Source organism: Diadema setosum, chromosome 2 (genome assembly GCF_964275005.1).
Source record: "Diadema setosum chromosome 2, eeDiaSeto1, whole genome shotgun sequence".
In the NCBI taxonomy this organism is placed as follows: Eukaryota; Metazoa; Echinodermata; class Echinoidea; order Diadematoida; family Diadematidae; genus Diadema; species Diadema setosum.
In genome coordinates, this window is record NC_092686.1 from 4535826 (window position 1) to 4553305 (window position 17480).

Sequence of the window (17480 nt, forward strand, 5' to 3'; positions counted from 1 at the left end):
GCAATATGTAAGATGGTGGCCACCTCTTTAAATAATAGGTATGTACTGTGAGTGTATTGTTGATTGAGTTAGCCCCCACAGTTTTTTAAGCATTTGATTTGAAATTTGACACATGTTGCCGGTATAGTGGGCTGATGTATAAACATATATCATATGATTGTATATATAGTATTCCGAAGCAATTGATTTCATTTTCAGTTGTGATCATTAGTGTGTAAAACATTTTTTATTTAAAATCGCATTTTGAAAAAAAAAATATATATATTATATATAATTGTAAATATTATAAGGCCCATTTTTGTGGGGTGGGGTGGGGATAATTGTTTGTTGGTTTAATGGGAAGATTTGTTATAATTATTGTGTTGTTTGCACATTTACAGCAATGACACGCAATTCAACCTTAGGGCTGTTATGTATTATTCTTGTTTTGATGAAATATACCATATCTATCTATCTATTTATCGCTAAAATATTCGAAAGGTGCAAAATTGAGTAACTACATTTTCCCCAAAAGAGTACTCTCATCTCAGTATGGCTTGAAAAATTCACATTTTCCACAGAATCAGAATTTAAAAAGAAAGAAATGTAATTCAAGGTCTTGAAAACAAAATCTTTACCTCATTCGTCTCCATCGACCTGTAAAATTTCTGATGGTTCGTTAATCCCACAACGAAAAAGTTTCGTTATTGTGAAGATTGGTTTGTACACACCATTTTCACATTTGTGGATTAACGAACCATATTTCATTATCCTTATTCTAGTAGTCGATTTCAGGGAACACTTCTTCAAAACAAAAGAACAAAACGTATCGTAACGTTTTCATATATATGATACACTTTACGACAGAAAACAGTAATTTCTATTCCTGTAAGTCATCCATAATCTTTGCTTTTATAACTAATCAAAATTAGGTTCCGGCGTTCACAGGATGACCGACGTGCTGGACTCCCGTCCAGATGTCTGGGAAGGTACAGCGTCCATTCTAGTTCGAAGTACAAACTTTCTGGCACGCCTGGTAAGTTGTACGCCAATGCAGTTGGTACTACCGGGTTAAAGTGTCACGTTTCGACTGCGACCTAAAGTCACATACCTTTTGTATCACCATTCATTCTCATGTTTTCCGTTTCCTTAAAGGGAAAGTATATAGTTTTGGTTGAGATCGGGATTCAGGTTTTAACTTTTTGCGAGATTAAAAACCACTCATATGAAATATTAAGAAGCATACAAATCTAAGATGAGTTAAAAGTTCAGAGGGTTTGATGAAAAGCGCTTTTGAAATGGCTGAGATATCAATAAAACAAAAAAGTCATAATATAAAGGTGTTATCCACCTTTATAGGCTCACTTTGTTTGTTTTTTCTTTTGCTCGTTTGTTTGTTGTTGTTTTTTTGGTATCTCAGCAATTTCAAAATTTATTTTCATAGAATAACCTGTTAGGACCTTTAATAATATCTTCCTTGTGTTTCAGAATTTCTTGAAATCGTTATTTTGTTTGTTTGTTTGTTTGTTTGTTTTGGTACTCTAGGCCTTGAGAAGACCAGGATGGCAACTGCAGATATTTTTCCTCAAAGTAATACTAGTATTCAATGCGGACCTCTGTCTCCAATTGTATAAACGCAACGAGGTAGGGAGACGTGTAGAAAAAACGTACAAGATACGCAATTACACAACGAGGTTCGGTCTGCCGGAGTATGCCCGACATCTCTTGAGGGAACGTGGCAGGGTGGTCACCATTCAGACTTCCGATCCTTTGTTTGAAGTTGTATACATTGTCTTCGAAAAGTGAGCACCCAAAATTTAGCGTTAATTACATTCACTTGTTGATTTCATTTAGAAAATTGCAAAGTAAGCCTACGTGGTTTAATATCAAATCGTTACTTATTAAAGGCGGCTTTGAGCAAAGGCCGGCAAATATATACATACATAGAGTTAAGACACGTGAATAAACGGCAGTGTTCTTAAAGTGCGTTCATGCAGCGTTTTTAACTTTGACTTTGACTTTGACTTCGATGTGTTTTTTTTAACGAAACCCTGATATTAAGCTCAACCACGCGCGCAGTTTAGAGGTAATATATCATTACCATGAGAGCTTTACATTGATCTTCACATAAATACATGTAGTCATTAAATCCTTTCTTATTTGGGGTGTGAATGACATCTTTCACATTTCAAATTATTCCAATATTCAAATAGCTCCAGTTTTCCCAATATCACGGGAAAAACCTAAGAACAATGACTTTTAGTGGGTAAAGGGTTTGTACCCCCTAAATCACTGTTTTATATTAAATGGGTTAGTCAAATACCGGTTAGTGATTGGCTAAACACAGTCACGTGATGGAGGAACATTGGGTTATGTTCGCTCATGGGGGAACATTCTTGTAATGTTCTCCCATGGGAAAACATTTTCACGTAACAAATGACAGAAGGACCCGCGCACAGTGAATTTGGCTCTGCGCGAGCGATCGAGTGCGTTGCGCTGGTGGTTGACGTTGACGTATTTGACTAACCCATCTAATATAACAGATGATGACTTTTGTTGTCGGGAACATGTACCAAACGTTCCACCCTCAGGGTTTGAAATGCTATTGAGGGAGGCTGTAAGTCCCTCGACCAGTGGCGTATCTAGGGAAAACGGCGCCCGGGGCAAGCACGAAAATTGCACCTCTAATTTCTGAAAAAGTGTTCAACCCCAACCTCATCCCGGTAGGGACTTTAAACAAAGTCCACATGATGCTTTTCAAGCACTTAAAAGGGATCTTTTTGAGGGTGATTTAAATGTAATGAATTTTGATAGATTTTGGCGAGCGAGCCGAAAATTTTTGTATTTCAGCTCACAAAATTGGAATTCTTGTCATTTTTTGCTTACCAGATCTTACATTCTAATCAAGATATAGTGACGGCCTTATAGATAACGATTTATACCAAAAAACTGAGGACTTTAAATTAATACTCTAAATTAGTGCGCGCGAGTGAGCTGAAATTTGTATATGTCCTCGTCATCATCACGTGTTGTTCTTATCTTTTTTATATAAATTTTGGCGAGCGAGCGCAGCGAGCGAGCCGAAAATTTTTGTATTTCAACTTACAAAACATGGAATTCTTGTCATTTTTTGCTTATTAAATCTCACAATTATAGTGACGACCTTATAGATAACGATTTATACCAACAAACTGAGGACTTGAAAAAATACTCTAAATTAGTACGAGCGAGTGAGCCGAAATTTGTATATTTCTGCGTCATCATTACTTTTTTCTTATCTTTTTTTATTTTTTTTTTGCGCCCCCCTCCCCCGTATGTTCGAAACCGTTGGCGTCCTCTTGATCCAATCGGCGATCGCTTCAGAACGAATGAAATTGCAGTCGCTGCTCCGTGTAACATTTTTCCTGCTAATATAAAATGACATGAGTGAACACAATAGACATTATCATTTTGTCCGCGTCATCGTCACGTTTTGTTCTTATCTTCTTCTCTTTTTTTTTACAAATTTTGACGAGCGAGCGCAGCGAGCGAGCCGAAAATTTTTGTATTTCAGCTTACAAATCATGAAACTCTTGTCATTTTTTGCTTATTAAATCTTACAATACTAATCAAGATATAGTGACGGCCTTATAGATAACGATTTATACCAACAAACTGAGGACTTGAAAAAATACTCTAAATTAGTACGAACGAGTGAGCCGAAATTTGTATATTTCCGCGACATCATTACGTTTTGTTATTATCTTGTTTGATTCGTTTTTTTTTTGTTTTTTTTTTTTGCGCACCCCCCCCCCTCTCCCCGTATGTTCGAAACCGTTATTGGCGCCTTCTTTTGATCCAATCGGCGATCGCTTCAGAACGAAAGAAATTGCAGCCGCTGCTTCGTGTAACATTTTGCCTGCTAAATATAAAATGACATGTGTGAACACAATAGACACTGTCATTTTGTCATCATCACGTTTTGTTCTTACCTTCTTTTTTATATAAATTTTGGCGAGCGAGCGCAGCGACCGAGCCGAAAATTTGTGTATTTTAGCTTACAAATTAAACATGGAATTTTTGTGTGAACACAATAAACATTGTCATTTTGTCCGCGTCATCATGTTTTGTTTTTATCTTGTTTGATTTGGTTTTCTGCCCCCCCCCCCCACCATTCTCCCTCCCCCCCCCCCCCCTTCCGGACGAGGTTTTTCCCTTCTTCTTTTCTTTTCTTTTTTTTTTTTCTTCTTCTTCTTCGTTTTTTCCCTTTTTTCCTTTTTTTCTGTTTTTTTTTCTCGGTTTTTTTTTGCGCCCCCAAGGAGTGGCGCCGGGGGCACGTGCCCCCCTTGCCCCCCCCCCCCCCTAGATACGCCACTGCCCTCGACTTCGTCTCGGGACTTATAACCTCCCTCAATAGCATGTCAAACCCTTCGGGTGGAACATTCGGTATGTTCTCTCCCCCGGCAGTCATTTTCTATACATGTAAATAATGTCGAACTCCTGGGCTGTATGACTCTTGGGATAATTATGTATCTCGTGAGCTGTATAAATCATGGGCTGTAATGATAATGGGCGTTGGTCTTGTGACGTTCACCAGTACATTGTCAGGTCGCATAATGTCAAAATTTGGGCTTACCGTAATACAGAGCCGATAAAAGCACCGAATTTGGAGAGGTGATCCCCTAGGATCTATACTCATTGATATTAGAGTAGGAGCCCTCTGGAATTTTTCGATTTTAGGGTGAAAATGCTGAGTTTTGATATTTCTTTATAATATACTGTATTGCATAAGTAAGGGAATGTGATAACGAATAAGTTCAGATCTGTTGTGAAATGATTTATTTGCCATGGAACTGAAAACATAAACCCAAACTTGAGACCATGATCAACATCAAAGCATCTGAAACATGGCGTTGGTAGAATTAATTACCGATCAAATATTGTAGACATATATTATATACTAATCAAATATATGTATGCAGTTTAAATAGACAGGAGATAGTTTCTGAAATAAACAGTTTTCCTACTCAGTGGCGGATCTGGGCGGAGGCGCAACGGGCGCGCCCCTTCTATTCTTTGTTAAAACAAACAAAAAAAAAATGGAGGGGGAGGGCATTAATGCGCCCCTTTTAATTTTGTAAAGGCGCCTCTCCCCCTCACGGAATTCTTGGATCCACCCCTGCTGCTCCCATGCTCTGAGACTCTAAGAACCATTTTACACTGAAATTATTTTTCAGTGCAGTAAAATTTGAGGATCTGAATATAAGAACGACCCAAGTCCATAGAAGACCATTTCGAGTAAACTTAAAAAAAAAAAAAAACTTCATTTTTTTTTTATTTGTCCAATAATATTCTATCTAACTGTGATGGGAAGGCAACATTGTATGTACAAATTAGAACATATATTATCATGACAATCAATATTTACATTTAATGTGGAGAGGCCATTTTGTGTGATGGACTTGGGTCGTTCTTTAAATCATATGGACTTGGGTCGTTCTTTGATTTATATACATGATATTTTGCTATAGAGATGAGAGAAGGATGAGAGAGGGCGCTATAATATGAATGCAAGAATGACCCAAGTCCTTCATTCTTACATTCATATAAGATTTAATTCATTCATTTCAGGCACTTCCGGGGGCAATTAGGATTTATCATTTATACACAAGATGAGTCCATGCATAAACTACAATTTCCCCGTGTCAAACTGAATTTGGCCAAAAATTGGACTTGGGTCGTTCTTATATTCAGGTCTTCATTTATTTGTAGATACAGTGCACTCCCGTGATGACGAACGCGGTAAGAATTTTCGTAACAACTCTGTAAAAATCAGGTCCCAAAACTCTCATCTATCTTTCTATACATTACTGTTCTGTTTATAACATATCGAAATGTCGATATAACAGGGAAAAACGCTGCAGGTCCCGACGACGTTTGCTATAAGGGGGGTGCATTCTACTGCTACTACTTTCTTCTTGTGCCACAGATATGTGTCTCAGTATACCAGAAAATTTCCCTTCTGAGATTATGGGTGAGCTTTATCTTTTACCAGGAATTTCACTGATAATTGCACCAAATGACGACAAAAAAAAAAAAAAAAAATAGACACGATGTCTTGTCATATAGTTGTGCTGGCCATAATATATATTTGTGTTAAAGATGTTTAAAGTTGCGTTTGCATTCTGAGGGAGGTTTATTTTGCAGAATGTTTCATTAGACGAAAGGAACTAGCTGACTATCATAGTCGCTTTACAAGAAACTGTATAATGTCCTTTTTTTTTACCCCAGAGGATTACCTTTTTCATGTACATGTGCTTTCTGCTGTAACATTCCAAGGCAATATTATACGAGTACATACTTAGAGATCAATTTTTACCAGAAATGTCTTTTCTGCCAAATGCATAACAACATTACTCCAATCCACCTTAAATGAAATGATGCGATGGATATCAAAGCTTTTACAATAATTGGATTAAATTCCAATACTTTTGCTCTTAAGAATGTGATCCATCATGGTATTTAAGTGCATGGGATAGTTGTGTGATTTGCCAGCAAGACACCGCTCAACTCTTTAAGTGTCTCTTGAAGAGTTCAAGGGCAAGTGGTGACAAGACAGATGCCTACAAGTCATTCCTGTCCAGTGCTGAACAGTTCCGAGCCATTAATGCTGTTCCAATTGAACTCTGCTTTGGAGTGAAGAAACTGTTGAAAGCTTTGTTACACACTCAGCTCAATGGCACAAATCTTACCATTCGACATTCAATAATTCTAAATTGGAGAACACAAAGAAAAAGAGAGTTCACACCCCAAGAATGAAGATCAGAAAAGGCCGACTAAGCGCAAAGCATTTGATATTCAAAAATGTTTCTTCTGTGAGAAAGGAGGAGAGGCTGGAGGATGTCCTCCATGAAGTGTCAACATCCAACGCAGATAAAAATATTCGGGACATGAACACAGAGCTCAATGTCACCTTACTAATGGCCAGTACAACTGCAATTGACACTCGCAAGGCAGGCCAGACGCCAGAAAACATAGATGAGAGGGCTTCTACTCTAATATTGTTTCATGATCTCAAGGAATCCGTGTGCCGAATTTCAAACTTTTATCCGCCGTGTAAGAGAACAACGAAAAAAAAAAAAGCACTCAAAAGAACAAGCAAGCAGCATTTTTTTTTTTTTTTTTACGGGGGTCCCATCCCTTTTGCCCCCCCCCCCCCCCCGCAGTTCAGACACTTATATTACGCAAAAATGTAAACAATGCTCTACCACAATGTCCAAATTAATGTTCTAAGCCAAACTAAAGATATCACCGATTCGATGACAATGTTTGTATATCTTTGTTAAAGATATACAAACATTGTCATCGAATCACCCATATGGCATGAAAAGCGGGGAGTTTGCCATAAGTGCTGGCCATTTTGGAATTTGATTTCGTGTGTGTATTGTTTTTTCCTTAAAAATTGCAGAAGGACTCTTACTCTTATGAGGAATCCATGCGCAAAATTTGATGCTTTTATCCGCCATGTATAAAGCAAGACGGAAAAAAAAAAATACGCAACAGAATAAGCGAAGCACCACTTTTTAATTTGAGGGCCGCCTCCTTTGCCTTACCCCCTCCCCCAGCCGTTCAGAGACCTCACATTACGCAAAAATATAAACAATGTCCAAATTCAGGTTTTAAACCAAACCAAAATTAAAGATATCCCCTAGTATTGTCATCGTATCACCTATCTATAAGTAATATCACATGAAATGTGAGGGGTTTACCATAAGTGTCGGCCATTTTGAAATTTGATCTTGTATGTGTGTGTTTGTGTCTGTGTGTGTGTCTGTGGTTACTCTAATATTGTTTCCTAGTCCTCAAGGAATCCGTGCGCCAAATTTTATGCTTTTATCTGCCGCGTATAGAGCAAAACGAGAAAAAAAAAAGCACGCAAAAGAACAAGCGAACAGCCATTTTTTTTAAAGGGGGCCGCCCCTTTTGCCCTACCCCTCCCCCAGCAGTTCAGAGACTTTACATTACACAAGAATATAATGCTCCTAACGCAATGTTCAAGCCAAGGTTCTAAAGCAAACCAAAAATACACAAAAATGTAATATATTGTCATCGTATCACCCATATGACATGAAAAGTGAGGGTTTTGCCAATTAAGTGTCGGCCATTTTGAAATTTGATCTTTTTAGTGTTTTTCTAAAAAAATCCCGGAGGGCACCTACTCTAATATTGTTTAATAGTCCTCAAGGAATCCGTGTGCCAAATTTGATGCTTTTATCTGCCGTGTAACGGCAATTTCACTAAGCGACCTGACTAACAGATGCACGTGTGAATTGATTAAATGTCGCACAATAACCATTTTTTAAATATTAATGCATAATTTGCTTTGCTGGTCATCTACAGGGAGAAGTTGAAGGAGTTCACACAAAGAATTGATTCTTACGTAGAGAGCCCTTACCAGCTTAGGCCGGTGAGATCACAACCTTTTTTATTTCATACATTTGATGTGTTGCTATGCAGAGAAAAAATAACCACATGAAAGCATTATTTTTCCTTTTTTTTTTCGAAGAAGATTAAGCTGAGCAGATGTTTCTAGACCCTCATTCCGAAAGTATCGAAACTTTAAATAATTCAGCAATAGAATGCATTCGAAAGCATAGCTCACATTTGACATTGGCTTATAGCTATTGTATATGTTATTTGAAAGAAGAAAAAAAGAATTTCTACCAACATTGGTTATTTGTGAAGTTACCTTTCATTTAGTTGCTGAGCTTCGTCACTAGGAATAGCAGACGTTAGAAGGAAAAAAAGTCTTGTAATAGGAAAGCTTTGAAAACGAGTTTTGATGCACAAAGCTATCTCTGGTTGTTATTATAGACAGATAGTTTGAAGGCCCCGTTTAACAAATTATTTCACGTAAAATCAGACGACAAAAGTTTTATTCTTTTATTCTCAAGTATTGATACTTGATGTGGAAAACTCATACTGCTTTACGAGATGAGTTGAACTGATCTCGTGACATTATGAACATTTCATTGTATTCTTAATTATTTGTTTGTTGAAAATGAAATGAAATCAACTTGAAGAAATCAACAACTTGAAGAAGATGATTATTTCTTCCCCAATTGTTGCAATTATTTATAGTTGACGCGAAAGGTTCCCGATATTCCGGAAGAGGAATACACCGCCATCTACGATGACCCGTACGAACCCCCTCCTGATGCTCCCCAGCGTCCTTCCGTGACTCCTGATGCTCCTACGCAGGTGACGAAGCGAATCACTATCGGGCATTCCATGGACACGATGGGTAGCGCTTCTGACTACATCTCCACCCAGACAGTGGGACCAAGCTACCTACTTAGAAGTAGAAGCACATCCGATGTGTCACATGTCTACAACCTGCCTCCCCAAAGACAGAGCGCCATCAATCTTAACGAGGATGAGGTGGACAACAGACGTGCATCGAATGCTGCGGTGAAGGAGTTAAGGAGCGACGAAACCCTTAGTGACTATGTGATGTGAGATTGATGCCCGAGTAACCGAGTTTTCTCAGTAATTCATTCTGATTAAATTCGTTGTCAATTCAAGTACTTCCTTCAATAGTCTCTACCATGTCTTTTTTAATGAAAATTATGAATTTGATTCTCATCAGCACTGTTTTATTTTAGTCGTACATGTGCAACTACTTGCATCATAAAGGGAACTTTAAAAATTTTCGAAGGTCTTTGTATAGGTGCCGCAGGTTGCGTGTCACCTCAACAACACGCGACATTTGATGCTCTTGGTTAAAACAGTCAACGAAACATGTCTTGTCTTGCCGAAGAGGCCCACATAGTAACTGATTATCATTGCACTAGGGGTGCAAACAAAGCCTGACCTGTCCTGCGTTGACCTTCGAAACTGCTACTTACACTGCACAATGCCCAATGATAGTTTGTTAGTTGCTGACCCTTGACATACGTGTGTCAAGGGTTGGAGCAGCCACTACTTCCTCTGGAAGACTGTTCCAGTCCTTTATGGTTCTCGGTAGGAAAGATGACCTCCTGTATTGTGTTCTGCAGGTGACAGAACATATTGAATGCATTATTCTACACTATGTATGCACACTTTAAAAACACAAATGTTGAATTAGCATTTAAAAGGGCCGAGGAGTGACAACATTTTCAAAGTGTTGGTTTTCCTGCTACATTCAACATTTAAAATGTTATCTTAAAAGTTGGATGCAACACTTCAAAAATGCTGTCACTCCTCGGCCCGTTTAAATGTTGATTCAACATTTGCGTTTTTAGAGTGCATGACTAATGCGTTATTAGTCCCAGTGCAGTTTTATTTATGAACACGAATAGCACGTGAGTGTATACTGGCTAGTGTAGTATACGAAAAAGCATTTAACATTTGTTCTTGTCATTGTTTCGCAACATTTATTTCACTCATTCCCATTTGTTTAACAAGGAATTCCCGTGTAAAAATAACGATAAAGAAAGCAAAGTTCCCAACGGAAAATTTAGAACGAAATCAATGAATATCAATTACCAGTTCGACCAATTACAATTAAAAGATTTCCTGAACACACTATTTACTACAATGTATTACAGATTGATATTCTACAACATGTTGTTACATATATAGATGATGACTGGCGGGGGAGGGAACATACCGAATGTTCCACCCGAAGGACTTAAGCCTACCGAAATAGCATTTCAAACCCTGAGGATGGAACGTTTGGTACATGTTCCCGACAACAAAAGTCATCATCTGTTGTATCATATGGGTTATTCAAATTTGTTTTTGTAACATTGTATGGAATAGGCAAATATATCCTATCGATTGCGTGGAAATATGATCGTTCAATCGTTTGGTATCGTTTGGTATCGTTTGTCATTTGTTACGTGAAAATGTTTTCCCATGGGAGAACATTACAAAAATGTTCTGCCCATGGGCGAACATAACCAATGTGCCTCCATCACGTTACTGTGTTTAGCCAATCACTAACCGGTATTTGACAAACCCATTTAATGCCATATAATATGATATAATTTAATATTGTTCTGGTCATTATTCATGATGTCACTGCAGGCAATTTCGACGAGACCAGCACAGAGAAGATGGCATCGAACAGACCCTACGTGCCACTGATATCAGTCAAAAATCCCTCAAGCTGGCGTGCCACAAACAATCCTTGGTGTAAGTTTCAAAATGACCCAACTGACACCGTCGGTATCAGATGAAGTTAAGATGTAAAAGTAAAAGTTTTGTCGAAAGACGACATAAAAGAAAGTTGATAATGAATATCGATGTTCATCTGTAATAAAGTTTTAAACAGCTGTAAAAATAAGAGTATAGTGTTGATTATGCTCTAATATTGTTTTTTTTTTCCTTTTGGAAAGTTCGAGGTGAGCAGTTGCCGTTTTGATGTGAGCACGCATTGACAGTTCAAGACACCGATTTAATTAAGTAACTCAATAGCAATTTGTCAGCTGAAACAGGCTTCGATATAATGGCAGGAGAATGCTTAAACTCATGCAAACTTGGCGGAGATGTCTTCAAACATGTATGCTAAGTGATGACAACAAAACATTAAGCCCCTTTAATCAGCCTTTGGACTTCGGACCTTCGCCGTTTTGCCTATTGGGGTAGCTGGGCTGGATTTTATATTTTATATAGTATATGTGTGTATATAAATATATTGTGCTTCTTTTTCCTCACGACGGTATAGTGTTGCCGGTGTATCCACGTCATTGGCTAAGAAGCTTCATGTAGGCGATGTGTTACTTCGAGCAGACAATAAAGCTCTATATACCACTCACGACTGCTACGATACCTTCAAATGTGCCGTGAAACACGAGGTAGTTTTTCTTTCTTTCTTTCCGTAATTCTCACCACGATGGTCTGGAATGAAACATAACTAATTTCAGTTGTGATAAAAGTTGTGTTTAGCCCAAATGTATTTTCTTCCGCCAAGCTGAGGGCCTGGGTAAGGTAAAATTATAAGATGATTATGGTTGGAGTTCATAACGTTTAGAAAATCTCATGACAGAATTCTCCACATTTTAGAGTACCTGAAACGACGCTTGAATATTGAGTTCCCTGCATGACAAATTTCTTACAATGCACTTTCATTGAGTATAACAAGGTACCAATTCAACCCTTTTTGCATATTTTATCTCCATAATTTGTTATGGGAGAGATAAAGTGAAAAATATCACATTGTAATGAGAGTTGATTTCAGACGCATGACATGGAAGATACGGAAGGAAAGCACTGCACTAGGGAAATTCTGCATTTGGTGTCTTTAAGTCCAAAACCCTAATCGTAACATTAATTTCCCTCAAGTGAGTTCATAGTAATTGCCTAAGGTTGTGCACTACAAAGAAAACAGTGCATGCCTTTAAAAAAAGAAATCCAAGAAAACACAAATACTGTTCCGTAGTATACAGACTGCTAACTTGTGACTATGTATATTTGTGATACACATCAATCAGCATATAATAATAAAAAAAAAAATACCACGTGGAAGCCAAAATCTTTGCAAATCAATATTTTGTGCAAAAGAAAAAAAAAGATATAGAGAGTCTCATGCTGTTGTTGTTGTTGTTGTTTTTTTTTTTTTAATGGCCTGCAGGTGGAACTTCAACTGTTGCGAGTCCCTCAAGGTGTGATGTGTTACGTCAACCTACCGGAAGATGGACGGATTGAGGCCCTCGGAGCTGAGTTTGAGAGTGACAGTTTCGGAGTTGAGGTGAGTATGAATATGAATTCAAATGCAGATTTCGCTATGTATTCAAGATGATAATGATATCAATTATGTCGAATTATTTCAAATAATTATTTATATTGCTGTATGATATTGGATTTATGATATTGTTACGGTGCATCATGTTATCAAGACTCTCTTTGTTTATTCTCTTGGGAAATCATGACTTTCTATTTATTTTTATTTGCTTTTTAATCTTTTGTCAGGGTAGCCCATTCGCCAATAAGTAGTGGTTTTCCATGGGGCCCTGAATAATATTGATGAACATGTGTACATTGTATAGCAAAACGTATGTACAGATGAAAACATAGATATGCTGTACATTGCAAAATAACAAAAATAATATATCAATATGCCAAAACATGTATTTACCAGAATGCAAAAATATCAGTTAAATCGCTATTATGTGCAGGAATGATTGGATATCACAGAATAAAGTTGGTTGTGTCATTTACAAATAACAGCTTTGTTTAAACAGTCTTTTAAATGAATACTGCGTCATGGAAGAAGCTGCTGAAGCTGTGGGCCGAAAGGCATATGATTGAAGGGAGCATTTGAGAGTAATGTCCCTTTCAAACTTATAATTTCTTATAATCTCCATATAATTATAATATATACAAGCATATGTATATGTGTGTATATGTATGTTTGTATAACGTGTACGCTTATACATATACGTATACATAATTACAAATACAAACCTATTCCACACGTCAGGTCACAAAATTCAACGGCAGTGGACTCCTTGTCTTGAGTGGCCAGATATCAAACCAATTCTCTGCCAAGTTTTCTAAAGATGAGGAGAAGATCAACCTCGGTCTGGTTGAGATTAATCGAAACCCCGTGCCACTGGATTGCTCTCACGAAGAGGTGAGTTTGGAAGCCTCCAGGTCATCGCAAAACTTTCAAAATAATAGTAATAATAATAGTAATGATAATAATAATAATAATAATAATAATAATAATAATAATAATAATAATAATAATAATGATAATAGATATTTATAGAGCGCCTTTTCCACTGGATACAAAACGCTATGACATGTCATCCCTGGTCGCCATAGGAGATAAAATATATACAAAATACCAGGCAGTGACAGTACAAGTCCAGTGGACATACGTATAGGGACATCAAAATAAATAAGTCTTCAAGTTTTGTTTGAAATGATCTAGTGTTGGTGATGATTTGAGAAGAGGAGGGAGCTTATTCCACAGCCTAGGAGCAGAAGAAGAGAAAGCTGCATCGCCAGCTAGTTTTCTCGTGTGTGGTTGAGTAAAGGTAACGGATGATGAAAGACGAGTGCGCCTAGAGTGAGAGTGTCGTACCAGACACTCCCCAAAGTACTCTGGAGCTCTATTGTTGACTACTTTGTAGACCAGCAGGAGAAGCTTCATGGGCCTACCTTCAACAACTCCATTCTTTTCCGCCAATGCGTTAGCTTTTCAAACAATCAAGTTTCTCGAGGAATATGTTCTGCTTTGAACAATGATTCTAAGGCCTGGAATAAAAAACGGTAGAAGATTATAAAACAAACACGAACACAAACAAACACACACAAACACACACACACACACACACACACACAACAAAACAACAACGCACGCACGTACGCACAATCCCTGTACCATTTTACATTGCCATGTCTTCTGGGGTTCGTTTTAAAGTTCCCTGTAGCTAGATTGGCGAGATCATATCTTGAGATGAACTTGTATTATTCTACATGTATGATGATCCTACCAGAATTCTACACTTCTTGTGTTCTTGCTCAGGTTCAGAACATGTTACGTAATGCCGGTCGAGAACTCACCTTGGTATTTCTTCCTATGGATCTGGTAGAAGTTCTTCACGTTGCTGCAGGCTCGGAGAAATAAGTCAGTAACAATGGGGAGATTTAAGAGACTACCGCAAAACTTCAGGCTGCTGATGCATCGATCCCCCCCCCCCCACACCCTAATAAAAAAGAGGAGGAAGTCTAAACATAAAAGAGGCGTTTCGTGAACTGATAAAGAGTAAGGCCTATGTACACTTCGTATAGAAATAGCACAGAGTCTGAGAAATGCATGTGCTGAATTACATATTCAGTAAATTAGAGCGCACGCATACACCCACACGTTTTTTAGCATCCAGGTATATTTGTATCGAATCCTAAGTACACTTACAGTTATGATTCACTGCATTCCGAGTCTTAAGCATTGTTTGTTTGTTTTTTGCCTCCGCCACGGTTGTCCGTCCGTCCTTTTGTCCGTCTTTACGTCCGTAATATATATATATATATATATATATATATATATATATTTTAAGCTGGCGTATGTATTTATGAGTGGACGATGTTATACGTATCAACGTTTTGGAGCACATGCTCAAGGTCGAAGTTTTAGTTCAAAATTAACATTCTTAAAATTTCCACATTTCCCCCGTATCTATATATGCAATGCTTGAAGGTACTTTCTTGAGATTTATTGTATGCATGTATTACCAGATAAAGATTCTCTAGGAAAAGTTTCGATCCACGGGGTCAAACGTCAAGTGAAAATGCTTAATTTTCATTTGTCTCCATATCTCGAAAATTGCTCAAGGTATCTTCACAAAACTTGGTAGATATGCATGTACTGCGTGGCTATAGTCTTACTATTCTTTGATCTGTCAAGAACGTGATTTGTTGAAAAGATTTCATAAATGAAGTGGTAAATAAAATGTGCATATTTACGCAGCAGGATGTACATATATATATGCGTGTGTGTATATGCGGATAACATAATCGTATCGTGGTATGAATATATACCATTCAGGCACAGGCACAGCGGAAGTTTTTGGTTTGTACCTTCTTTTGTATGTTTCGCTGACTTTTGTGTGTTGAACATCTTATCCATGGTCCTATACCACGGATGTCCTTTTTCAATGCAATGCAGGTCAGTACCCATGTGTTTTTATTGTCAATGTCATAGTGGTTCCATTGTCTGCAGTTATGAATCGTTTACGTAACTATGTATCGCTGTTCCAGTTGGCGGAAGCAAATATAATACATTATGTACCAATAATACATTGTGCTATTAAGAGGACTGCCTTTATCACTGTTTATGCTGTTTCAAATCTTATGTGTTTGAACCAAGCGTGGCTACTATTGTGAAAAGAAAAAAAAATGTCTCAAATTTGTTATATAAGGGTTGAATGTGATAATTACCTCTCAAGCGATCATCCACGGTCACACCATTGTAAATTGCGGCTTTTTAACTTGAGACTGTTTTTTTAATCCAATTCCTCTCGTGGTTGTTTTATATCTGTTGTATTAGTTCCACCCAATATGCAGGCAGTTTTACCATCTTTACCCACTTTCCAATATTTAAATCATCCATTAGGAACGTGTAAATTAAATCTCTTCGACTGGACTTACTTGTGAAAATCACGGAGAGAACAGTTTCGTGACTCGTCCACGGGTGAATGCTCGCCAGCCAGACAGAGCTGAAGAAGTGACTCGGACGAGTCACGAAACTGTTCTCTCCGTGATTTTCATAAGTAAGTCCAGTCGAACAGATTTAATTTACACGCTTTTAGCATACTACCTGGATGAATCAAAATCTACATCGATATATCCATTTTTCTCCCTATGTGATTAGTAAAAAAAAACTAACAACAATGTGAAGAACCACGTAGGGTACCTTGACAGTGATGTAAAACAGGGATCCAAGTAGGATACAGGATATATTTTGGTATTTCTTTTGTAACTTTCATTTTTTAAATAATTTCCCATTGACTGATGTATTCCGTCCAAAGGACTGATTTTGTACAACTGCAGGTTTATGCGATCAAACTACAACATAACCTTAACTCGATACACTCTAAAAACGCAAATGTTGAATCAACATTTAAAAGATCCGAGGAGTGACAGCATATTTTGAAGCGTTGCATCCAACTTTTAAAATAACATCTTAAATGTTGAATCTAGCAGGAAAACCAACACTTTCAAAATGTTGCCACTCCTCGGCCCTTTTAAATGCTAATTTAACATTTGTGTTTTTAGAGTGAAACTCCAGAGTGGCACAGAGAAGTAGCTTTAAAGTGTCCATAATAAGTACGAATACCATGACTTCTGAGACTGTTACCAACAGCTTGTAATCTTAAAACTTTGTATCAATGTTCGTATCTATGATGACCGGTCATTGCCAATTGTGTGTCGTAATAAAGTTGTTGGTGTTATCATTGGATTGTCGGTGGACGGCGAATACAAATCTTTTCTTTGTCTTGAGAGGATGTCGTAACCAACTTAACAATAATGTGTTTATCTGTAGTTTGTGGAGACATACCCACACTTCCGTTCACATACTATACGTGTATGCATCAAGGCATACACGTATTTATATGTGTATATATATATTTATATATATGTGTGTGTGTGTGTGTGTGTGTGTGTGTGTGTGTGTATGTTGATTAGGTAGTCCACGTGTTGGCAAGATAAAAAGATAAGTAACAAAACTGGAACAAAGATTGTTATTGTTCTCTCAGTATCAAGACTTAAGCATGTTAAGAAAGGACGGCGAGACGCTCGAAAAATTGTGTGCAGAAATAAACCGTTGGTGATACAGCATGAACTTTGTTCCAGTTTTGTTATTTATCTTATACATATGTATATATATATATATATATATATATATATATATGTATATATATATGTTGCAAATTCACGTATTGGCTCCAATATAGCGAAGAATCAAGAAATAAACTAGTAATGCATTATTTCGCCAATAAGAATGAGTTTATTGAACAACTCAATTA

The 17480-nt window shown here is 37.5% G+C and overlaps 1 protein-coding gene across 1 annotated transcript; it reads left to right on the forward strand.

Annotated features, from left to right (window-relative positions):
* Positions 1-928: 928 nt before the first annotated feature.
* Positions 929-14581, forward strand: LOC140237770 (uncharacterized). The gene is made up of 8 exons (XM_072317707.1): positions 929-1015; positions 6843-7043; positions 9100-9473; positions 11032-11139; positions 11672-11801; positions 12578-12694; positions 13427-13579; positions 14480-14581. Exons 1-8 carry the CDS (start codon positions 929-931, stop codon positions 14579-14581), a joined length of 1272 nt encoding a protein of 423 aa, XP_072173808.1.
* The last annotated feature ends 2899 nt before the right edge of the window (positions 14582-17480 follow it).